This window comes from Equus caballus, chromosome 15 (assembly GCF_041296265.1).
Source record: "Equus caballus isolate H_3958 breed thoroughbred chromosome 15, TB-T2T, whole genome shotgun sequence".
In the NCBI taxonomy this organism is placed as follows: Eukaryota; Metazoa; Chordata; class Mammalia; order Perissodactyla; family Equidae; genus Equus; species Equus caballus.
This window is the reverse complement of record NC_091698.1, coordinates 38,934,357-38,960,722: the sequence shown is the minus strand read 5'-3', so window position 1 is coordinate 38,960,722 and position 26,366 is coordinate 38,934,357. Positions and strand designations below refer to the sequence as shown.

Sequence of the window (26,366 nt, the reverse complement as noted above, 5' to 3'; positions counted from 1 at the left end):
CCTTTTGAGACTTGCAGATCTAGCCAATGAGGACCATCAGATGGCTATTTGGTGATAGGGCTCTCATCCCTGGTGGTAATGATGGTGGATCTACCTAATATTGGATCAGCCTTTCTAAAAATACCTCTTTGAGTCCCCTTGATTGCCCCTTCTGTCTTCCTTCACTACTGCTGGTGGTGTTTGTCAAATCCCTCAGGTATGTCCCATGGAAAAACAAAAAGGTGGAGAGAACCACTTCATTGTCACATTGCTCTTCCCTTCCATTCTGTGCACTGCTAGACTAGCGTATGCCACTGGTGAACTAGAAAGTGCACAGGTTCACCTGTGTTTAGAAACCTCAACTGACTAGTCTTATGAATATAGGAAAATTTCTTCCAGTCTCTGAACCTCCATTTATGCATCAATAAAAAGGAGCTAAAAGTTCCTTGGTTCACAGTTATTGTGGAGGTGGGAGGTAACGTATGTAAGTCACCTGGACCATAGCAGACGCACATTTAACGGTAGCAGTTATTATTATCCTAAGATTTTTAAAACTTTATTAGATTTTCTTTGCCAGCAACTGCACTATGGCCAATATCTAGATGCAAATTGAAAAAGTCAGTTGGGCATTCAGCTGTTTACAAATAGCTTTATGGTTGATAAGAACTAGCATTATGATTAACTGAATTTTTTTCATTTTCATATCCCACTTGGGATAGTGTGAAAAAAGTTTTAGAATGTTGAATGATACGGTTTTTAAAAAAGAGGTAAATATTCAATATCAATCAGCTCTTTCAATTAATAGGAATCGTATTCTCTTCTTCTCTGTGAGTTTGGTCATCATTCAACCGAGTAGGGTATCAGAAATCGTAGCATCTGCTCTATTGAGCTTCCTAACAACTTGTGAATTTGAGATGGGATCGTGTTTAAATGTGACTTTTAGCAGTTGAGTTCCAAGGTATTTATCAATTTACTCAGACTGTCATCATCATAACTTGGAAATCCATGTTACCAAACAAATGCGTGCAAAATTGACTTCTAAAAACTTGACACATTCATAGGAAGTCATATTCCTGTGGGCAGATATCGCAGAGTATCAGTTTAGAATTTGATCCCACCTCAGAGGCCATACCAATGTCATAGGCTGTTTTGGCATATATTTGCATTTAAATCCTGAATGATCCACAGCCTGTCTGCATGATCATTACACTTTTGGACCTTTAACATCTGCAAATAGAGATTATAAATTCTATAAAAGTTACAAGGTGTTCTGAGGATTAAAATGAAATAGCGCACAGAAAATTACTTCATAAACTATGAAGTGCTGTACACATTTTAGTTAGTATGATTTTAAATTATGATTAGTAATATGGTGCCTTTAGAGGACAGGAGCTTCCTCACACTGTAATGCTAACCCCCACCGTATAATCTTCTTTCGAAAATTTTCATATGAATGTGCTAAGATTAGAGAATTTACAACACTATACACAGACTCTACTTTGTTAACCATTTTGTTTTGATTTAGGAAGTAGGCTAATTTGGGTACAAAAAAGTAAACTTAAACAAAAAAGCTTTTGAAAGTGTGGGTTAGCCTGATGGTCTGTTTCAGGCATGAATTTGTTCTTAAGGCACTTAAATGATACTTATGATTTACATGGAAAATGTCGGATTCTTCTTTTTATGACACCAAACTGCAAATTTAGGGGCATGTTCCAAATGTCACTAACTCTTCTTAACAGCCTGTTTTGAATTTGTGACTGGCCGATAGGTTTGCCAGATTTAAAGGGGGGGAGGGGACATTTTATATATATATAAATATATCTCAACCCTAGAGTGGGGAGTCACGGTTAACCAGCAAAATATTATTACCAATAATTTCAGCACAGGAAGGGCTGTGGGGGGGAAGGGATGAGGGAGGCTTTCATTTTTTACCTTATTTACATAAGTATTTTTCAAAATATTTAACATTTATTATCTTGTAATTTTAAAAACTATTTGTAAAAATATTGAGAAAAACATACATCCATCATAAGGTCGAGTCAGTGCTGATTCATTGACCATTAGTCAGAAGACTTTGATATGTTACCTCAACCAAGGATGACTTATGACTGGGGGGGAAAAAAACTTAGAAATTATCTAGCTATTCTAACATATTAGTTTAGAGATAAGAAGGCTGGGATCTAATATAGTTCAGTGACTTGCCTGGTCTCACAGAAAGACAAAGAAGCAAAATGAGAAATAAGATGCAGATATTCTGGCTTTTCCCTATACCTCACAGTCCCTTACTTGTGTGAGTTACAAAGTGAAAGCCACATGCCTGCCATATGGTAGGTACTCAGTACATTCCTATTGATTGTCCAAAATGTGGCCAATTCTGATTTTAACAGTTACCAGTGGTGCTCCTTAATCAGCAAATATGTATCAAGCGTTAACTGAGATGATATTTGAATGAAATGTTCAATAAGCAGATGACGAGTGAAGGGGTGGACATTGCAGCATCTAACACAGTGGTCAGTGTTATTGAACAAAATGTGGAAGGCAATATATTCATTGAGCATGCTTGTGGAAGAGCCTAGAGGCATGAAATCACCATCTGCTCAAGGAAAGTGACTAATGCATGGGGTTGTATTGGGAGTAGGAGATAAGATTGGAGGATCCAACTGAGGTCATACTGACCAGGACTTTTTTGGACATTATCTTTTAGGTATTAGCTTGGCATTAGAAGAATTTAGGCAGGCAACTGAAGTAACGTCTATCATTAAGGATATCAGTCAAATAATGGGTTGGGTTCTCACACAGTGAATCTGATGACATAAAATGGCTGGCCTAATAATTTTTCAGCTCAGGACTTAATTAGACGAATAATAAGGTGATCATAAAACTTGTCATCCACATTGGGGCACTTTTAAGAGTGAAGGAAGGCATTTTTATTAATTATACTGGACAATGGAAGCAAATTGGAAGATACCTTCTAGCTACCTACAAAGCAAACTCATACAGATGTGAGAAGATTGGTCCTGTGGATGGTAATTAGTTGGCAGGTAGGTGTTTGGGGACTCCCATTGACCAGGCCAACCCATGGATTCATGGATATAGGACAGATGCTATGGAACCCCAGAACCTCTCCAATAGAACCTCTACTCACTGCTTTAAACCAGCTCCCAATTTAAATTCTTTCAATGATACACTTACTTAGTGTCTCAATCTCCTGTGCAAGCCCCATATTTAGAGAAGTTTTTAATTTTTTTTTAGTCTATGAACTACTTTAAACCTCATGTAGTAAAAGTTTCTCTTTCTTAAAATTTCTCCATTCCTAAAGAATTAGCCAGACTTGAGTTAGAACGCAGGTTAGATCCTGGGTCCATCCCTCACTCTTTGAACATTGAACAAGTTTCTCTCTTTTTTTAAGCATACCTATAAAGAGATTAACATATGGGCATTTGGGAAGGATTAAATAAGCCATCAAAGTCTAGTGTTTTAATACGTAATAGACATCCAATAAGTAGCTATTGTGTGTCTTTATTTTATATCTCTTCCTTGTGAAGGCAGCTTTTTTGTTTTTACCACCACTACCCCTCCCTCCCCACCCCCCCCCCGAGTTTATTTGGTTCCCTTCCTGTGCATAGTATTTGTATCATAGCGCTTACTGCATTATAATTGCTTTTGAAATTTTCTTTCTCCCTCCTTAGGCCAACAGTTCTCAAGTAGGGGCAATTTTGCCACCCTCCCAAGGGTACATTTAGCGATGTCTGGAGATATTTTTGATTGTCATAACTAAGGGAAGGGGTACTACTGCCATCTAATTGGTAGAGGCCAAGGATGCTTCTAAATATCCTACAATGCATAGGGCAGCCTTCCACTACAAAGAATTATCTGGCCCAAAATGTCAATAGTGCTGAGGATAGGAAACCATACTTTCTACTGTAACTCCATAGGTAGAGACCATGACTGTTTGCTGTGTCTCCAGTGCCTAGCACTGTGGTCATTATATGAGTCTCGATGGTAATTGGTAGAGTGAATGAATCAGGCCAAACGTTTAACCACGATCCAGGCTCACCTGGATTTCACCACTCCCTTTAGTCAATATGTGGGTTGTTGCTGTGGCATCTCAGGTACACAGCTATCAGCTGCTATCAGCCGCGCACTTGAAGTACCAGGTATGTTAAACCAGAACTCTAACAGGGACAACAGACCAAAAGTTACCAGTAAGGGACTAGGCATCGTATAGCTAATTAAATACCTCATTTAGGCTTCTTAATCAAAAGCACCTGCAGGCTTTCATATAGAGGACAAAATTCACATTTTTATCTGAATTAAATTGTGAGAGAACATGAGATTAAACTGTCTTTGGCTGTTTTGTGAAATGAGAAATGTGTGAAGACCTATTAGGAAGATTGCTTTAAATGACTTTATCTATCTATCTAGTTGTATATCTATTTTGCATCTGATAGCTGCCAGTTTTTAATAAGAGCTACAGGCCTCTTTAAGGAGCTTGAGAAAGACTGAGGAAGCCAGCATAGTATTTGGTGCAAGAAATCTGCTCTGAGACTCGGGAAACCCATTTTCCAGGTGTTGGATGAGATGGGGCTCCTTCCTTATTCAGACGAACTGTTGTTATAGGGCTTTTGCTGTAAGAAGCTGAAGAGCTTTCTGAGAAATCACTTGGGGTTTCTGGAGACAGTCACATCTTCCCTCCCTGCCCTCACCTCAGTTCTCTTGGATTCCTTGTTAGCCTGAATCAGTAATATATTTTAATAGTAAGTCAAAACCTCAATAAATCATTATTTTGGTGCTTCCTGTTGCACCTTGCATTAGTTTGCTAGGGCTGCCGTAACGAAGTACCTCACAATGGGGTCTTCCATACGGAAATTTACTTTCTCACAGTTCTGGAGACCAGAGTCTGAGATCAGCCGTCTGCAGGATAGGTTTCTTCTGAGACCTGTCTCCTTTGCTTGTAGATGACTGTCTTTTCCCTCACGATCTCTCCTCTGTGTTTTTGTGTTTAATCTCCTCTTCTTTAAAGACAACAGTCATATAGAATTAGGGCCCTCCCTAATGACCTCATTCAACCTTAATTACCTTTTTAAAGATCCTATCTCTAGGGCCAGGCAGGTGGCCCAGTGGTTAAAGTTCCACATGCTATGCTTTGGCAAGCTGGGGCTCGTGTCTTCTGATCCTGAATGCAGACCTACTCCTCTCATCAGCCACGCTGTGGCAGCATCCCACATGCACAGCAGAGGAGGATCGGCACAGACTTTAACTCAGGGCTAATCTTCCTCAAGCGAAAAAGAGGAGGATTGACAATGGATGTTAGCTCTTAGCTCAGGGTGAATCTTCCTCACAAAAAAAAGGAAAAAAGATTATGTCTCTAAATACAGTCACATTCTGAAGTACTAGGGATTAGGATGTCAACATATGAATTTTTAGGGGGAGAGGACACAATTCAGCTAATGTCACACCTCCCTGGAGCTCAACATCAAATAGATGCTCAATAAATACTTGCTGTTTGACAGAGATCTACTGTTTGAAGTAGAATGTGGTGGCTGACCCCAGGACGCATAGAGACCAAGGTCAGCCTGGGTGGTGTGATTTGCAGCGTAAAAATTCCACCCTGGCCCAGGCCACAGCAGATGGAATCCTTCTCCAGTGCTCATGGACCTACCCCTGGAGTCTTTGAGTTTAAGAGCACAAAATTAGGATACTTAGACTATATTTAATGTTGATTGGTTTGGTAGTTTTTCTCTTTGCTTGTTTTCCGCTTAGCAGGCCTTGATTAATCCACAAAGGAAAGAAGGCAATGAGAGGGTTGGGATAGCCTGGAGCAGGGACTCAGATGGGAGAGCCCTTCCTGGAGATGAGGTCCTTGTGAAGCTCTCTGGATAAGGAGGAAGAGAGGGGAAGGAAGGTCTGTAGCTGGATGGCGGTAATCCTGGTCTTGTGCTTCTATGCCTGTAGGTGGGGGAGGGAGGGGCATTTTACCCAGGGGACTCTGAGCTTAGCGCCAGTCTGGCTTCTGCACAGGGAAGGAAAATTCTTGAACCCATAACCTGATGATTCATCCTCAAATCAGACTTACTGTTGATTTCACTCCGGACCCGAACCTCGCTTCTGATTCCTGGTTTCTGAGTTATTTTTTGCCTATCTGTGAGTGTCTTCTACCTCAGTAATAGTAACTGGATCCCTGCCCTGTTATTCTCTTCCCTTGGTAGTTCCTGCTTTGGATCCACCACAGTGCGGGAGTCCCCAAGCTCCAGGGTAAGGTCTTGGCCACCCTTTGCCTTAAAACTATGTAAATATATCTTATTTTTCTTCTTTCTTTACCTCCTCCATATCCCCACCATTATTTGATTTTTTCTGCCTCAGCTTTTTACTTAATGTCATGGATATTTCTAATTTCTAAATCCTAACTTCCCTAGTCAACAGATTTCCTATAGAACCAGAGTTTATTTTTAATTGTCTAGGCTTCCTTCTCCCAACCCAGACAGAGGTTTCTGTCCTACCGTTCTGTCCTGTTTAGAGACTAACTTACTATTTTCCAAACTGATAGCCATTGTATATCACTCCTTCATTGAGAACCTATGTGCCAGGTACTGGACATAGTGAAACACACATGGGTAAACTAGGCAGTGGAAGTTACTAATCTCATGAAGTTACTAATCTCTAATGGTAGAAACAGATGAAAAACCAGGAATCAAATCATCTGCTTCAGATCTTTTGTAATTTTATTAATAATTTAGCTAGGAACTTCTAGAGTCATTATAAATGGATTAAAATAATTCTCTAGAGACAGATCTCTAGACTTTGCATCATAGTGGAAGGGACGCTTAGAGAAGCGATTTGTTCCTGTGCTTGGATCCGTCTCTAGAGGCTCCCACTTACTGAGATGTGTGTAAATAATTAGCAGCTCCTCCCTCTGACTCCCTATCGGTGTGGGGCAGACCTGGCAGGCCTGCTGCATCTGGCTTCCTCTTTTCAGCAAGGCCATCGTTTCCTTGACATGCCAAATGAGTGACTGAAATAGAATCCACGCATGTTGCTCCGGGGATCTCCCTCTTTGTGGCAGTTAGCTATAGGTGCTCAGTTTGATTTAAATCATTGGTGAAGTGTGTTCACCAATCAGATTTCATTACCCATGCATGAGACTGAAAAGGAGGAGTCAGTCCCCAACATTTGCCCCCCATCTCTCACCAGCATGAGAAACCACAGTTGTCGGAGCTTGAATTCTTTACTACTTTATTAGTGAAATTTCTGCATTCATATCTGGTTCTCCTTTTACATTTGCTTTATATTTGATTGTATCGTAAGTGAACTTTAAAACAGTAAAAATTTTATGAGTGTTAAATACCACTCAGATGTTAGATTTTCAGATGGAAGTCTTGGTAAACCCAGATCTAGCCTATGAAACAATATATTCTTCCTAGATATTCAATCCATCCATCTTCCATCCATTTATGGTTCAGATGATGGGCACTGGGTCTCTCCTTAAGAAGTTTACTATCGAAAGAGATAAACAATCAGGGTAAAAAGTCTGTTTACTGGATACCATTTTCATGGTTGACTTAGAGAGAGTCATTTTGCATGCGTTATCTCACCATAATCTTGGGTTAGGCATTATTTTCACTATTCTACAAATGAGGCCTGAGACTTTGTGAATTCGGGTAAACTACCAAGGGTTACACAGCTAGTAAGTAGTAGAGCCAAGCTATAACTTAATACCATTTGTATCTGCTTCAAAGATTTGAAATAAGGAAAGCATAGGAGAGGGCGTGAAGGAAGGGCAGGTGGGGGTGTTCCTAGAAGGTACATTTGTGTTGTCATTTTACGTAAGAATGAGATAACACTGATTTCTTTATCAAAGTATCCCTCTCCCCCCACCCTACGTCTTAATGTCATCAGTCCTCAGGAGACTGAGATGACCCTTGGAGCTGGCACTATGTGTTTCCATGGCTGCACATGACCAAATACATAGTTATGAATGCAAATAAACAGGTCAGAATTAGATTCTGGAGAGACTGAGATTTGGGGATTCATTTTCCTCAGTTGTCTATGGTCTCAACTCAGCCAGGAAAGCTTGGCGATAACATTCTTTGACTCCCATTATCCTGTAGTCTTGACAGTTATCCTGTCACTAACTACAAGGCTTACAGAGTACAAAGGACACTCTTTTTTGGTGGGTTGTCCCTGATACAGGGAGATGTGGTCTTCCTCTCACAGAGCTTACACTCTGCTAGTGGAGAGAGTACCCATACAGTTAAGATAATGGCAGATGAACTGGCAATACACACACACACACACACATTCATATACATATGCATTCAAATGCAAAACATGATTATAGCATTTTTACTTTACTCTGCTATGTTATATATGCAATTGACAGATGCATCACCAAACAATTTGAAGGTTAGTGCCAACCTGTTCCAATAGTTTTTTCTTTTTTTACAATCAGTGTTAAAAATCAAGTTTTTCATAGGATTGGTGACATAATTGGAAGCAGCAGTAGTTCATTCAGTTCAACTTACTCTCAGTGAAGAGAGAAAATTCAAGCAACAACTTTTAGCCCTACTCCTGCCTTTTTCATTAGAGCTTGGAAGTCAGGGGGCAGCTACAGCCAGATGTCTGACTATGAAGGATGTGGGGTGAAACCACTTCTTGCCCAATGAAGGCTATGGAGGGATTTGTCTAGAGGAATGCTATGGCCTGACGTCAGAGAAAGATTATGTTAATTGCTATTGTGGTTAAGAGAAAGGAGGATTCTGTGTGGGCTTTGGGGTCAGGGAAAGGCGGGGCTTGATATGCGCTGTAGAGGATGCTTCAGGATGGGGAAAAGAAGGCAGAGCTGGCAAACAGGAGATTATTATGGGGTACTCAGAGGAACTCTTTTCTGAGGAAGGACTGGGATGTACTTACAAGGGAACAGAGAGATTGAGACCATGGGAAGAGGAACTTGGGAGTAAATTTTCCGAAAATCTTGGGAGATCAGCAGAGCGTAGACTTGGGTTTACTTGCAGAAGTTCTGAAATATTGCCCAGATCAGGATGCTCTTTTTTGTGTGTGTGATCTTGCAAAATTTTCTTAAGCTCTCTGTGCTTTAATAAGTTCAGCAATCTCCTTCTTTTCTTAGTCCATCACATCTAGCTAGCCTCCTTTTAATGTCTACATGTAGATATGACAATGACAGCCAAGGAATGTGGGGAAGCTAGTTTGACTTTCTTTGTGCAGGGCGTTCTTATGAAATGATGTGGCAGGTTGTGTCTACTCTGTGTTGTTTTGGTTTCTCAGTCAACAGGACAGCTTTCCTTTTCTAGTTAAATGGTTGGTTTAGAAAGATGTTTTTGAGACAAAGTGACTAATTCATCGAGAATTAAGCAGAATTGCCTAAATTGTGGATTTTTTGTCCTATTTCAGGCTCACTGCCAGTAAATTGTTTTAAAACTTATGGTCCCCAAATTAGACTGATAATAGAACTTCATGAAAATCTGAAAATGCAGGTTCCTGGGCCACAATTGGAAAGCTTTTGATTAATCAAATGATTAGTCAGGTTGGGATCCACTAAAATATCCCTGTGTTTCAAAACTTGTCTGTAATTTTAAAGGTGCTTATTTAAAAAATGAAGATTTCCAGCCTACTCCAGAGCTACGGAATGGAATCTCTTGGTGGAGGAACCCAGGAATCTGCATTTGTAACAACCGTCTCACATCAGCAGTTTCTAGCCTAAGAATTGCCATGTTTAAGACTATCCTATGTACCTTCTCATTTCCAGTCACCATTTACTACCAGTTAACCAGCAATCCCCCAGGGACTTAATTCACCTAAAAGTTTGCGTTAGCAGCCTGTCACCATAGCCCTGCATTGTCAGAGATGTTTTTGGGGAAGAATATGCTTCTCTTCTGGCTGTGTGAGTAGACAGGGATGAGAGACTGAGAAACACTCTCAGCCACCACCCAAGGACTCTGAGAAAGCCCTGGAGGTCAGAAGCCAGCAATGGAGAATGAAGTCTCATCCAGGAAGTTCTCTCAATTTTGGCTATTCACCCTCTTTCACTTATAGTCAAGGACTTTGCACTGTCATGAGAATTCAGTGAAGTGGAGATGTGCACACAACTGGAAAATATGCAACACGCCAGGATTATAATCTAGGCAAAGGTTTAGCTGTATTTTGTTTCGAATTTTTTTCCTACAGCTGGTCTTGAGAGAATATCATGCACTTCTTAAAATTCCATGCAGACCTAGAAAACTTTCAGTAAGATCCCAGCATAGGAAGGAAAAAGATTTCAGTGTCTGGCTAGATGTGATGTGCATTCTCCACTCTCCCCCTTAATAGACACAGTGTACGCTACAGAGAGCAAAGTGTAATTTTAAGAACCTTGTAATTCTTTACAAGTTAACACAGCAGATGGTGTTTATGGGAGCCACATAGTGAGGAATATTTGGGACGATGTGAGACATGTGTTCCAGGGTTTCGGCCTGCTTTCTACTTAGTTTAGTTTTTAACTGTCATGCTGCAAAAAACGCTATTTGCCTCATAAAGTTTTCATTGATTCCAAGTGTAAGCAAATGTCCCAAGAGATGGTTCTCTTATGGGGTAGATCCCAGTGTTCTCAGTAAGAAGTGCCTCTGAGAGGCCCCTGTTCACCTAAGCCTGAGGAGGGCCCTGTGCTTGCCCCCTGGTCACACAGTGGCCTCCTGGGCCTTGGTGCTGGAGATGGGGTCAGCCTGGGCTTCCAGTCTGGCTTGGGGGTGGGTTTAGGAAGTTGACAAAGAGCCTAAGGCTTGATAAACTCCACTGTTGGAAAATAAGAGACAGCATAAAAGGACTAACAATGAAGCTAGCCGCTCTAGATTGGGGCTTGCTAGTGTATAAATAATTAAAGTATTTCTTTAGTTATTTTGACTGTCCAGATAATCAAAAACAAAATACTATTCTCTCTTCATTCCTGCATAGTGATAAGACTTAATGTGACCAGAAACTATGTGGCTGTTTTCCAGACAATGCCAGCCTTTTGGAGGGGAGCATGAGAAGAAGGAAAGAGTGCCAGCGTATAGATTGGGTGGTGGTGACTCTGGAGAGGACAGGAAGAGGTGATCCCCTCAGGTTTTGACAAAGACCAAGAGAGGTCAGATTTGATTTGGGCAGGAAAAAAAGCCTTGGTTCTGAAACTATTAGAGTGAGGTCCTCATGATAGGATTACTGCCCTTATGAGAAGAAACACTAAAGAGTTTGCTTACTTTCTCTCTCTACCACGTGAGGATACAGCAAGACAGCCATCTAGGAGCCAGGAAGAGAGCTCTCACCAGAAACCAAAATTGCTGCACCTTGATCTTGGACTTTCCAGCATCCAGAATTACGAAAAAATAAATTTCTCTTGTTTAAGCCATCCGGTCTATGATATTTTGTTATGGCAGCCCAAGCCGGCTAATAGGCTATCCTTAAGTTCCTATACTTCTAAATGAGAGGAAGCAACAGATAGTCCTGACAAGTTTGTGAACCATACACAATCATAATGATACATCTTATATATTTGTATTTTAGCTTTAAAGTATGGCACCTGAAATTCAATTAACAATGCAAGAGCTTTGCACAATGCATAATTCTTGCCTGAGTGGGAGTTGTCTAGAAAACACAGAATAAGAGGTATTGATGGTTATAGACATTCAGAGGAGGGTCGCCATGAATTGGGAGGGCAGGAAGGCGTGATGAACGAATTACGAAATGAGCTGGCCCCTGACATACGGGGAGCTGAGGCACTGATGGACTGTCTGTAAATTGAGGTAATCCTTTGCCTGAGTGTTTTCTGATTTCTAGAAACTGTCAGCAATGTGGACCCAGTTATTGACCTCTTTTTGAGATGGTGGAAAATGCTAGACTCTAGGGATCCTTTAGGTGTTGATAGCTTAAACTGTAACTGAGTGGTTTGGAAAATGTGCACTTAAAAATGAAGTGGAAGTTTAAATTTCATTGAAATTTAAATCATTTATTCAGTAGGAGTGTGTATGTGTTTGTGTGTGTATAAAATCAATGGAAATTTGCACCTCGCCTTGGCTAGTTTCATCTCAACCTTAAAGATAAAATGGCATTTTTTAGCAGTTTGCTCAGTTTGTGGCTTCCAAGGAATGTACAGTTAATTAACCCTGGCTTTCAGCAATCACCCAAGGTTGGGAGCTGGGGAGGGGGGCTCTGATGAAAAATGTCTTCTGTGCAGGGTTGCCTGACAGATAATCACTGAGGACTACACCTGTGTTGATAAAATAAATCAAGGAGCAAGAATTGTAACATTACACAGGTGCCAACCACTTCCTATGGCTTTGATCAGCAAATTGTGAAGTAGGTGAAATTCATTTTTAGGACTCCACATTTTCCAAATCATTCATCTCTTTCATACCTACTTCCTGTCTCCAGGTGCCAACTTGGACCATCCATCCTTCTATTCATAAACAAGTATTTCCAGAGCACTTCTGAGGAGTTTCATACTGAGTGCTCTAGGAGAAAACGAAGACATTCACCACCCACAAAAAGCTTGGATTCTACTCTACAGCCACATGAAAACTTGATAAATAATGCAGGATGGATTATTATTAACTGTTCCCTTATTTGACACAGTACCTAATTGAAGGATATGATCAGAGGAGAGGAAGATCGTTAAGAGCTAGATCAGTCTACAAACACTCTCTAGAGGAGGAAGATTGTGAGCTGGTAGAACCTGGTTAGGTAAATGGTTTAAGGGAGAATATCCTTTTCCAGTTAGGGACCAACATGAAGCAGAAAGTTTGTAAGTTGTTAAGAAGGAACAAATTGATTAGAGATGTGGGTGATTACAAGAGGGAGATCTGATTATGAGTTTTAAAATACAGACCCAAGAGTTTAGTAGAAAGTAGGGCTTCAGTAAAAACTAAATAAGAACTGAGGAATATCGAGCCAAGGAAGTAAAAGCATAGTCTTAACAGGCGCTGCTGGGGGTGATGAGAAAGAGAAATCAACAAAGGATGGTGTGGTGTTGGATATCTACACCAGGGTGGGTGGGTGTCATGGACAAAGGGATTTGAGGAACAGCAAGAATCCTAGAGACTTTTTGATGGACAAATTTTCAAGGCTAGTGACTAATTGGATTGAGGGGAGAAATTTGATATTAAGATTTAGAACTTGGCTGATGGTTAGTGCTGGGGAAAATGCTGGGGGTGAAACAAAGGCCTGAGCCTCCAGGGTATGCTCTGGGCTGTGTGATGGGGGACCTTGCTGGGGTCTTCCTTCTCTATGCCTCTACCTTCAAATTATTTTGGTCTGGTATTTTAAGGTCTTGGATTTGGTTAGGACTTTCTGGTTGTAAGTGGCAGAAATCCAACATCAACAAACATGGGGGGAGTTTATTAACTCATCACACCAGAAAATCCATTGATAGATATTTGTGGCTTTAAATGCAACTGGGTTTAGGAGCCTGTGTGTTTTATTCACTGAGTTAATAAAATTTATTGAATGCCTGTTATGTGCCAGGCAGAGCTCTAGGCTCTAAGGATATAATATTAAGCAAAACAAACACTGTACCCGCATGGAGATTTATTTTACCAGTTAGTATAGAACAGAAAATATGAACCAATTTGATTTGAGTCTAAAACCTGACATCCCTTATCCTTCTCTTCTCTTCTTTCCCTTTTCTTTCTGTTTCCTTTCCCTACTCAATATCTCTTCCTTGCTTCAAATTAATCTCTCTTTCTCTCTTTCTGTCCCTCCCACTCTCTCTCTCTCCCAGCTATGCTTTTCTTTCCATGGCATCTATTTTCAGAGACTCCCCAAGTAGCTCAAAGTTTATCTGTTGCCAGTTTATCAGTCCCAGTGGGGAAAAATATGCCTCCTTCCTAATGTTTCTGGCTACACCCTATAGTAAGTTTCTTGCTGTTTTGTATGTTTTCATAAGTTTATCCCTTGGCTGGAAACCTTTGGTTAAGAGACAGAAGGGAAAATTAGAGGACTTGCCAAAAGAATATGGGTGGGTTGCTGGGATGGTGAACACAAATAGTGGTACACCCTGATCTCCCCTACCCAGTCCTTCTTTGTGCATTGCCTTATGTGTGTTCTGACATTGATGTGCTAATAGGCAGGGTCTGAGAGTCTCACCAGTAATGCTATTCTAATCTTCTACCTTATATATTGATGATTCTTTCCTTGAGCATTGAGGAGGTCTGGCAGAGAAGTGTCAGATACATTTTTGCCCTGATACTGTGTCATGAGTTTTTCCCTTTTCACCTTTATCCTCCCACCCCTCATCCCAGGGTCCAGGAAAGCTGGGTTGTGATCTGGTCAGAGCATCCTGATCGTGGGTTTGATTTGTGGCCACTGATAAACTTTCAGCCAATCTAAAAAGATATTACCATTTCTGTTCCAGGAGAAATGTCCGTAGCTAGTGAAAAGGAAATATTTAGAACAGTCCACATTCTCAGGCTGTGATTTACACATAATTCAAAGGTATTAGGAAATGTTCAAAGTTCTATAAATAATGGTGCTATTTGTAATAAGAATAAGATTTCTCTATGCAGGATTTGAGGGTAGATGGGCAACCCTCCAAATATGATATGGTGACTGCTGGATCAGTAGATAGTTTTTTCTCCTCCCTCCTGTTGTCTAAATCATAGGTTTAAATGACAGGAAAATGTGTTGGAGATAGAGTGCATGGTACATTATTGCTTTCTGCCATTCTGATGATTTTGACTTCCACTTCTTTCAAATGACAACAATTTGAAGACTGGGCATTTGATTAGCTCCCCACACATTCTATATGTTCGAAGCACAGCTATACAATATTTTGAAGATTTCTTATACATGCAACCAAGTTTGCAGATACCTTTGAGGGAAAGGAAAAAGAGCGATAGACATCTGCCTTCTCCTAGCCATTTCCCACATATTAATATTGTGCCCTGAAACTAACATGCAACCCTGGATCTGATAGAGGCACTGAGATGATAGATTTATATTCCCAGGGCCATGAGTGACCACTTGTATTGAATTATGTGTTTAGGGTGGGATGAAGGGCTGGAATGGAGAATGGGTTTTTAAGAACTATTCAGTCAGTTTCAGAAATTTAAAAATTAATATTCCTTACTTTTTTGTTTTATAAATTAGGTAGTTGGTATCAGTTGCGTAATATTCAGCATATAATATAAATATATTGTACACATCTTCAGTATTTCAGAAGTGGTGATGGATTTTAATATAGTAAAAAAGAGAGAGAAAGAAGAAAGAGGAGCATCCTCATCCAAAGTAGAGGATGTTCCCAAAGGGGCAAAGGGTAGTATTATAGAAAATTGTTGAAATAAGATACTGAGTCTTTCCTGAAGACTAATTGTGAAAACCAAAATTTCAATTAATGGCTCCAATGCTTTTGTGTAAGATTAAACTGAAAATATGAAAGACTTCTTGACAGCATCTGATACTTTGAGTTGGATTTGAGTTTAGAGCCAGAGGATGGGAGAATAAAGGATCCCTATAAATATCCAAATCAGGAAATTCATTCCCTTCCCTCTCATCAATTCAAGCCATGGATCTATCCCAAATGTGTTTTGTAAAATAGAGCCCAAAGACTAAAACAAATAAAGTTTAATAAACACGCACCTCCCTAGCACAACAGATGGCAACTAGGAAAGCTGCCTGAAGCAATGTGAGAGGGTACTGTCTTCTTCTTTTTTTTAATAACGATATTTATTAAATGGCTATCTCTATTGCAGACTCATTACTGCAGGTAAAGATAAGGAAGGCAAGTGGGGTGCAGATCCAAGAAAGACACACAAGGTCTGTGGACAAAATGTGACAAAGGCAATGTATCTCAAACTGAGATGTTTTGGTTTTTTGATAGCCTTTGAAAAGAAACACATGAAACTCTCTAAAATCATAGAATCCTGGAATTTTAGAGATAGGAGATTGTTTAGACATAGAATGGAAAAAGCCCCAAACTGGGAGTCTGGAATTCCTGGTCAGACGCTATTTAGCTGGGTGATCAGAATCAGTGAGCTCATCTCTCTGAACTTGCTGTCCTCATGGTAGAGGGGAATGAAGAGAGCCGGGAAGGAGAGAAAGCCAACATTGATTGTTCCCTCTGCTGGGTTTAGGTACTGTGCTAAACACGTTACAGATCCTATCTCTTCAATGTTCACAGTAGTCCCACACAGCATGTATTTATCCACCTTTTAGAGATGTAAAACCCCAGTTGACAGCAATTTCCAGCCCTTTCTCCCATGCTATGAGACTTCCCTATGACAAGGGAAGCGTAGTTCCATGTTCTTGATGATTTTTCGGGTTCCCACATTTCCCGGTTCTGTAACTGGTCTCTGGCTGCTCCATTCAACAGATAAGTCTAGACTCTGGAGAGGTTGCCAGATCACTTAGATAGTTACTGGCAAAGAGTGGTTACAACTGTTTGTTTGTTTGTTTTCCTTTTGTTCAGCAAAGGCAGGGAGGAAGCAGATGACTGACTTAAGACTACACGCCGTTGCTTTATTATCAGGTGAAGATGTCAAAATGAAGACAGATCTCCTTTCACTTCAGTTTATTAAACTATTTTCGAGTGTGTGAGGAAGATTGACCCTGAGCTAACATTTGTTGCCAATCTTCCTCTGTTTGCTTGAGGAAGATTGTCGCTGAGCTAACATCTGTGCCAGTCTTCCTCTATTTTGTATGTGGGACACCGCCTCAACATGGCTTGACAAGCGGTGCTAGGTCTGCTCCCAGGATTTGAACCTGCAAACCCTGGGCTGCGGAAGTGGAGCGCAAACTTAACCACTATGCCACTGGGCTGGCCCCTATTAAACTATTTTTAATGTGTAGACTTGGAGGGTCAGGGACAGAGAGCTGACTGAGGCTTCTGGTTGATTCTCTGGGAACTAGAGTTTGCTCGAGATGATCAAATTCTTAGTTATTTAGCAAATATATCCAAGAACCTACTATGTAAGAGATTCATCTGGAGTTTCTGCCCCTTATTTCAACTCTTAGAAATATCCCAGACTAGTTATCCATTTAAAATGAACTGCCCCAGATATTCCTTCCTTAAAGAGAAATAACTTTACCTTTAGGAATTCTTAGTTTTGGGCAAAGTTTTCATACATTATCTGCCTGTGTGGAGAAAGCAGAAGTCCAGGTGATCCAAAAATAGTTTCTATGGCATTTCCAAATCAATTCTTTCATTTTTTCCACAGGAGAAATAGTTTCCTAATTACTCTGAATACTCTTAATGCCTTTTATTGTTTCCAGCACATTGACATCATGATTGATTGCCCTGCTAACCTGGTGAAGAAGACAGGGTGTGAATTATGCTATCCATTGTGCTTATGAGAAAACTCAGACATAAAAAATAGGCAAATCGTTAGTCCAAGATCACAGGGCCTAATAATGGAGGTCTGACACTAGGAGGCAAGAGTCTTTTTCTGTTTTGTCTCTCGGTGATTGGCTTCCTGTCCAATTTAGGCTGATAATTTAAAAGTATTTCCACATGGGGACCAAACAGAGCCCAGGAAAGTATGCAGTGATGGCTCTCTAGTGCCCATTTGGATGTAAATCTGAGCGTTGAGGGGCTACTACCATTATTCCTGCATCCATACCTTGTTTAAAGAAATTAGAGCTAACAAAAGGCTAGTGAATTGACGATTTCAGCCGGTGGCCCAAATGTCCTAAATTCTAGTCCTTGCTTTACCATTCCCCAGCCTCTCTAAACAGTGAGAACAAAAACGGCACCCAAGTCACCTACATTTTTTTGATTGCCTTCAGCTAAAGACTTGGAAGCTAGAGAAACCCAGGATTGCAAATATTATACAAACAGAATCCCAAAAACGCAGTGACATGGAATGCTAATGTCACCAGAGATCCTCTGAGCTTGCAGATCAAAATATAGCTGGCAGCAATCACACTATGAAGAAGCTCTTATAAAAATAACGTCTCTACAGCTAGTCAAACTGATTCCTCTGCATCATGGAGAAAAGGCTGGCCCACTGCACTCAGTGTCCTTTCAGAATCCACCTTGCTGTTTCTTGTCTTGCTGCCTTTCTTTTAGCCACTCAATTCTCCTCTCAAGTGCCTCACTCTTTCCCATTCAAATCTCAGGCAAGACTTAAGATCTAGCTAAATTCCCCCACCCCTCTGTGAAATTACATGACTTCCCAAATGCAACGTCTCCCCGTGCAGAGCTGCTCATTTATCCCGTCGAAGTGCTAGTGTCCCTGCAGAGTTGTTCGTGTCATTAGTCTCATGTTCTGGTCTGTTCACCTAGCTTGGGAACTCCTTGGGCAGGAGGGCCGTGGCTCTCACTTTTTGTGTGTGCCCATGGTGACCAATAGGTGCCTCATGTTTCAGGGAAACAGGCTTTACAGTCACACATTACTGATGCCAGATGGGATACAGAGTCCCATGTTGCCCTTCTATTCACAGGATGAGGCGATCAAGCTTTCCCACATGTGTCTGTCACAACCCCAGTTACAATCTTGAACATCGCTATTACCCCCGGGGGTACAGTTGCCTGATTTCGCACATAAAAACGCAGGACTCCCAGCTAAATTTGAATTTTAGGTAAACAAGACTTTTCTTCTTTTTTTAGTATAAATACATTCCCCAATTTTTTTAAGTTTAAAATTAGCAATTATCTGACCTGTACTTGCATGAGACACCTCACTTACCTCCCCCTAATCCTGGCCCTGTTGGATCCTGTCTTTATTTAAAATTTTGATATTTGTTCAACATGGATTTTTTGCATTAATTTTGAGGGGGTTTTTTGTTGTTTTTTGGGGGGTTTCTTTTGAAGAAGTTTAGCCCTGAGCTAACTGCTGCCAATCCTCCTCTTTTTGCTGAGGAAGACTGGCCCTGGGCTAACATCCATGCCCATCTTCCTATACTTTATACGTGGGACACCTACCACAGTATGGCTTTTGCCAAGCAGTGCCGTGTCCGCACCCGGGATCTGAACTGGCGAACCCCGGGCTGCCGAGAAGTGGAACATGCGCACTTAACCACTGCACCACCAGGCCAGCCCTATGAGTTTTAAATATTGCATTAAAATATCATTTATCTTGATTATTGAGTTCTTTGGTTCCCCTTAAATTTTATACCTCAAGTGAGTACTTCACTTCCTCACCTAGTCCCAGACCTGCTCTGATCTTCCTTTACTCATTTGTAAAATGGTACACCATTTGTAAAATGATACACCACTGGCAGGATAAAATGAGCCCAGTGTCTGACACATAGTCTTTATTTAGTAATTATTTTGTATACCCACACTGTCTTGAATTTTTTTTCTTATATTGACAAGTTCAGTAATTTAGTCTCCTTCTCTCAGAGTCACATTTTATCTCATAATTGTTAATTTTCAAAGTAAGTTTTTATTACTCTCATAAATGGAAAGGGCTTAGGAAATCTGCAGTTCTCAGAACGATCATGGTTCAGAGCTCCACAAAAGTGCCCCATACATTGATGGCACACATCCTATTGGCAAGGAGAAAACCAAGGAAACAAGAAACAGCTCTGGCTTCTACCCGTGTAGCATGCCTGAATGTGGAGAGTTGGGGCACTAAAGTCCCACTGGCTGTGTAACCAGCTTCCCTCGAAGGATAAACCAGCACATTGTTCTTCTCCATATACATTTGTTTTCCTGGAGCTATTTTTACGCTGATATTTCACAGTTGTAAATGTTAGTCACTCTGTTTTAAGCTCTTTCTACTTAAAAATTTAGTGTATACATCTGAAAGGGTCAGCATATGCATTTAGGGAGTGGAAAGGATGATGGGGATTTGTAGGGTTTTAGATGATTAGAAATATACACACATATGTCCTATTTTGGGATTTTTCATGAAAACCCTATAGAATTATACATCAGACATTTGTTCAGAAAAAACGATAAATTAAGCAAGCTGCAGAAGAGAGTCACTGCTTTAAATCTAGATGTGATGTATATGCATCAACTTTATGTGTCCTGGATTTTGTCATTGGAAGAGAACATTTGGAAATTTCTTGGATAGCAATTCTATGGATCCCAAAATACATTATCCCGTTAGACACAATTTATAACCTGGGATCTCATTTCATGATATACACAAATTACTGCAGAAACCTATGGAATTTTATGGAGACTGAGTATGGAACAAGAATTGGCCTGCCGCTAGGCCCACAAATAAGTAAATCTGTAGGGTGTTTGACTAAAGTTTAGATATTTTAATAGACTTGAAAACAGGTTTTTCTTAAAGGGAAGATAATACCATCCATAAACCTATAGAGATCTTTTTATCCATGGGAATCTTGTTTTAAGAAAATATTGGAGATTCCGTTTTGTTGGTTTTAATTGTTTAACTACAGCCATCAAAAAAAGAAAAATAGAAAAAAAGGAATAAGAAAGAAACTAGTGAAAATTCCAAGTGAATAATTTATTTGAAAAGGTGTTTTGTGGTTTTCTTTTTCCCTTTATCTCTGCCTGTTACAGTCATAAGGGAAATTTTCCTCATGACCTCAAGCTGTGGGTTCCTTATTATTGTGTTTAACATTCCACTGCATGACAGAACGGAGATTACAAACACTATATTTTCGAGTAAAGCATCTCTTTTGATTTTGATACAGAAGTTACAATATGGCCTATGATATATTGGTATGAAATTCTGAATTCTGATGATTTAGCTTAAATTTCTTTTCTAATTTAGTTTTTATCATCTCGATCATCTTTTATTCAGAAGTGTGCTTACGTAACAGAGAAGTGCAAAGCATTTGTATTTGAAGGCAAAAACAAAACATCCTTGTTGTGTTTGCTTAATCATTCAGTGTCTGGAGAAGGGAAGAAAACAGATTTGCGGAGTTGAATATGGACATATGTGTAACCATCAAAATGTATTGATTTTCATCAATTTTAATTTTTATTTCAGAGAAAACAAACTTTAGAGACCAGATCATATTTGCTGTGTATTGAAAATAATCTTTTTGTAAAATTGGTTGGACTCTACAACTCAAATGTGTTTCTGAATTTTTTTTAACCTATAATGTCACTAATGTTAAATTTTCTAAATCAGAAATTATTTCTCTTTTCTTGATAGACTGGAAGGAAAGAAAAAGGAGATCCTCTAAACATTGCAATTGATAAGATGACCAAGAAAACAAGAGATCTAAGGAGACAGGTACTGTTTTTTGTTTTTATTTTAAGTGCATGGTACTTAGTGGTGGTTTCCAAGAATGCCATTTTTCAGGGTGTCTTCTCAGAGCTCACGCTCAGGTTGCTATTCTTTATAACATCTGCATATACACAGAAACATTCCATCAACAAGGTAGAGTCTACTGAGCAGACAGCTATGACAGCAGCAAGAGGCGTGATGATGAAAACAGCCTCTTAGGGGCCAGCCTGCTCACAGCCCAGACACAGTCTTTGCAGGTAGAGACTTGATGAATTCACTACTTTCTACTTCTGTTTTTCAGATTTCCAGATGCAGGTATGCAAAGAGTTGTCTCTGATTTCTGCTGGTCCTTACTTATCAAATTTCCAAAAGATTCAATGAATAAACAAGAATGCTAATGGTTAATGAGAAATACAACCCTGATGGGCCAATTAAGGTCTCTGACCCAGTGTATTTAATTCGGAGTCGTAATCCAGGAGAAAGTTTGCTTATCAGATGATTGTTTGGGAAGCAGTGAGTCAAAGGGAGGAAAGGTAGTTGGATGATTGAATGGCTAATGGCATCGTTAGTCTGATGGGCCCATTTGGTGGGGGAGGGGAATCTCTGGTCAGTGCCTTTTTTCATCTTGAAAGTGCTACATGAACACCGGTAACCCTATTGTCTTGTAACCTTTATTTTATATGTTTCCATGGTGAGCTCCACTTTTTCTTTGGTGGTGTTCTTTCTCTAGAAGAGTTATACCATCTTTAAGTTACAACAGAATCCCTTCTTGATTTCTGCCTGAGAGGCGATCCCGTCTTCCACTGGTAGCTTTTGCATATATCCATCTCATTCCTCAAGTATTGATTATGTTAGTCAGAACCAATTACCTGCCTGGGGCAACACCAGCTTTACTTTCTGCAGCTGGAAAAACTGGACCGGAATGGCTGGATCTGGCACTCGCTCCTATAGCATGTCAAGTACAGATAAGGTTAGTAATATGCCTGGGCAAGAATGGCCAAGGAGCATCTCAGAAATGGTTTGAATGAGAAGAAGACACCACTTCTGATTACTGCTGGGGAGCTTCTAGGCTTTCTTCAGGATATCACTAGATGTGTAGACACACTTGAGCTAATGTTCTCCAGAAGATATCACAATTAGTTCTGGAATATGAAGACTCTAGTTTGACTGCCCAGCTAACAAGCCCTCTTGGGGAAAGTGTTTTCTTTTTATTTTACCTCGAAATAAGGGAGAATAAAGTATTTTCCTCTTTGGCATTAGTAAGTAATACCAAATAGATACATGGCCTGGTCAGCTTCTCCTTGCCCTCTTAGACCATGTCTCCATACAAAGCCCCAGTCTGATGCGAAAGGATAGAGGTAGTAGGAATTGGGTCTAGGGTTGGTGGTAAACACTGAATCAGGTCTCTAGAGCCCAAAGTTTTACTTCTAGCTCTGCCACTGACCTGCCTGTGAGACTGTGGATCCTTTATCTCTTGGTCTCCTTTTCTCATCTGGGAAAGTAGGGAGCCAAACTAGATCTGTAAGCTATCTTTGAGCTGTATAAGATTGGATAAATCAATCCTCATTCATTTCCTATGCCGGAGGTCCTAAGGCCTGATAGTCACAGATTTTAAAAGGAGTGGGACTTGCCTTTGGCTAGATTGTCAACCAGACAGAATTCATGAACTGAGTCTTCTCACCTCCCCAGTCTCTTGGTTTGAGTAGGGACCATTCTTTTACATTCAGGAGCCAACCCCCTCAGTTCTCTGCACTTATGGACCTATCATAGCACGTTTTTGTCTTGTCAAAGGAATGGATAAAGTACTTTTTGCTCTGGTGTTACAATTCGCAGAAAAGAGTTGACTGTTTTTAGCTGGGAACAATGGTGAAATTTGAAGGTGGGATTTATGGTGGAATTTTAAATGCTTTGGTGACAAGCTCCTTGGAGAGCTTCTTTTGGGAGGGCAGTGGAAGGAGTATATCATCCCTTGAAATCATTCCATGCATAAGATATTTTTTTTCTGCTCACCTTTCCCAAAGATTCAGGAAAATAAAGGTAAAAAGAGAATTGTTTCACGATACTAAGATCTAACGGTTATGGCATAATTTTACACCACATCTCTGAATTTGGTTCAAACATCTTTCTCTTCCCCAATCTGCCTTTCCAGAACTAAGATGGTCCCCATCTGTCAGTTCCATCCCTACTCATATGTTGGGATATTTTTGTCTTTCTTCCCATCTCTTCTTTTTCTCCATGTACACCTGTAGTGGTACAAAAGCTTCTCTGATCTTAACAGAAACTGCTTAGCACTTATGCAGATGGAACATTCAATGACTCTGATTAGTTTGGCTCAGGTAGGTCTTCAGCTTAGAGCTGGGTAGCTAGTTAATTGGATTAACAAGGTTTTAGGTAAGTCTCTGATATCACCTATGTAGTGTGGCCCAGTGAATGCTAGTGGTTCAAATGATTATTTCTCTATTGCTGAAAGACTTTCTGTTCTTTAAGTTACAGAAAAGCCTTTGTTAGAAGAGATTCTAAATGAGAACCCTCAGTTATCCATGTCCACTTCTCTGTACACATATATTTCTTTATAGAATATTTAGAGCAATCAAATCACATAGGGAAGAAAAGTTGAAATCAGAGTAATATTTCTAGTGACTTTGTAAGTTCCTACTCTTTCAGTGTCTTGCCTCTTCTTCACAGCCTTAAGTTTGGGCAATGTCCTTCAGAAGGGTAACCTTGGAGTCTTGCAAAGTTCTATTCACCAAATTAAAAAGAAATACAGTCAATCATGATCATTATCTTGGACTTCCCTAATGAAAGAAAGTGGACTTAAACTTTTGTAGACACTTGAAAAAAAATCAAGAGTAATTGAACAAAAAGGATTTCTGTTAAGTAGAATTTTCAAGTAAGGAGAACCCCTTTCTTCAGGTAGTATATCCCAAGAAACCGGGGAGTCATAAGTTGTGAAAAAGGCCACAGGACCCCAAAGCTGTTATTTAAAACTGATTGGCATGGCACCGTCTTGCCAATTAAACTCGTGAGAGTGGGCAGTGGTAGAGCAGAACCCTCTTAAGAGTATTTTGTTTGGAATTAAAAATGGATTTAGGGGAATATAACTACCAGCTTTAAGCATGATGTTTTAATTTTAGAGCTGTAGGCACAGTATGCCCCATGTCTGAGCTACTGTCACTGCTGTGATTGTGGAATCAGACCATTAAAAAAAGAAAAGCTTTGGCTGACTCCCTGCCTGGGTGCCTAGTAGCCCACGTGGTCTGTCCATCCCTTGGAGAAGACCCAGTCGGTGTCTACCAGCTGCTCCTAGATGTCCTCCTCCTCCTGTGAACTATTCTAGGCACGGTCTCTTAATTTTCCCTAAACTTACAGGGATGCTGGTTTATCCTGGTTATTATTTTGGTCCTTTTATTAGTTTGTTTTTCTAAGTTAATTTTCAAATCAGGCCCCAAATATTTCCCTATGAGAAGATAATAAATAGTAATAATAACACATTGGGGTGTTGCTAAATTTAGCAACTCTCTCATTCCCCAAACCAATCAAGGGCCTAATTCTTATCCCTTCACCCTTAATAGCCATCACAACAATTCCAGCAATGAGATTCAGTGAGTGTCAACTTGACAAAAGTGTCGATTTTGCTATTGCCATCAAAACATTTTCAACAGACAACAAAAACCATGTATAGAATGCTTTTACATTGGGATGAGTACTTAATAGAATGGATTATATGACAAAGGATTAAAAACAAACTAGCAAAGCATGTCACATAATGGTCGATTTATCAAGATCCTGCCTCCAGATAGGGCTACAGAAAAATCTTCGAAGATTAGTAAGAAATAATTATAGCTGATGAATTTCCTCAAATGTCTCCTTAGTGACCCAATTCCTTATATAAGAACTATGGCTAAAGGTGGGCCATCATCAACAAGAACTTGTAAAATAACTATCCACAAAATGTAGAATAAACTAAAGCTGCCATGTATTGTGTCCTTACAATGTGCCAGGCACTGTTCTAAGTTCTCTCCATGAATGGAGTACATTTCCTCCCACCAGCTCTGTGAGATAGAAAAAATTGTCACCATGCCCATTTTACAGATGAGGACATGAAGCAAGGTAATGTACCCATGGCCACACCAAGTGTGGATGCTTGGAGCTTCCAGCATATCAATCAGTCTAGCTTGTAGGGTCTTTGCTCAGAACCCTTCCCTGTCCTGCCTCTCCACAGAACCAGCATATGCACTTGGGTTGCCCATACACTAATCCACTCTGGGGGATGCAGTTGAGGAAGAAGAAGGGTTCACATAAATATATAGAGGTGCTTTGTACTTTTCAACAACACCTTTGCCTTTACTGCTTTAGGGTTTGGGATGGCTGACATATACATATTGCAGACAGAAAAAAATCTATGGTGAATGTAAAAATATGGTTCTTGTTTGTGATATGATGTGATCTCTCAGGTCTCCAGCTGTTATGGTTCATTGGATCCTTTTTTTAAAAAGTGCTATTATGTTTAGGTAGCTGTCTTCCCAAATCGTGAATTACAGACTTTCCAAAACATTTGCGGAGAAAAGGAATTTTAAGGCATCCAATTCTTTTTCTCATATCTGCTCATGATGGGGCCAATTATTTTTAGATTCATTGTAAGAAAACATTTTAAAATCATTTATTTTCAGACTTGAATCTGCTTTTCCTCATAAGGACACGAAGCTATCTATATGGGTACAATAAAAATGATAAAATAAAATATATCGATTTCCTCCAAATATTAAGGTTTGTGTTCTTCACACTGAAAATGTATGTCAAAACTAATAATCCCTATAGTTTGTTCCCTAGGTCAGATTTCTGTGACATAAAAGTATGGAATCCATAAAATGATTATACAGCAATTGGGATTTGAAATACACAACATAAGCAGCTCAGGGATGGCTGAACATAAATGGCATCAGAAACATCAAAGAATCAAAAAGGCCAGGAGGAAAAGGGTAGAGATAGGAGAGGTCTCAAGAATACTGTGAAAGACCATCCTTTGGACATGCTTATTGATCATGGATTATATATTCAAGCCACCTTAGGAAAATCCTGATACAATAGCCCTGAATGTCAGACCTCCGCGTACTTGTTAATCTTCTGGAAAACACTCATTAGGTTAAGTTCAAAGTACATCATTTCATCAGTTGGAAATACTTCTTAAAATTTCACTATAGGCAAGTTCTTTCCTTATGAAGACACTGTAGAAGCCATGAAGTGGTTTAATCTATTCCTGTGAGCCAACAT

At 39.9% G+C, this 26,366-nt stretch overlaps 1 protein-coding gene across 10 annotated transcripts in view; it reads left to right on the top strand.

Moving 5' to 3' along the window:
* Window positions 1-26,366, top strand: part of CTNNA2 (catenin alpha 2) — a 1,085,794-nt gene that overhangs the window by 819,599 nt on the left and 239,829 nt on the right. For all 10 annotated transcript variants that reach the window (XM_001499457.6, XM_070236225.1, XM_005599873.4 and 7 more), the window contains one exon: window positions 21,021-21,101. In XM_001499457.6, the coding sequence (XP_001499507.1) occupies window positions 21,021-21,101 (81 nt within the window). The remainder of the gene's footprint in view (window positions 1-21,020; window positions 21,102-26,366) is intronic.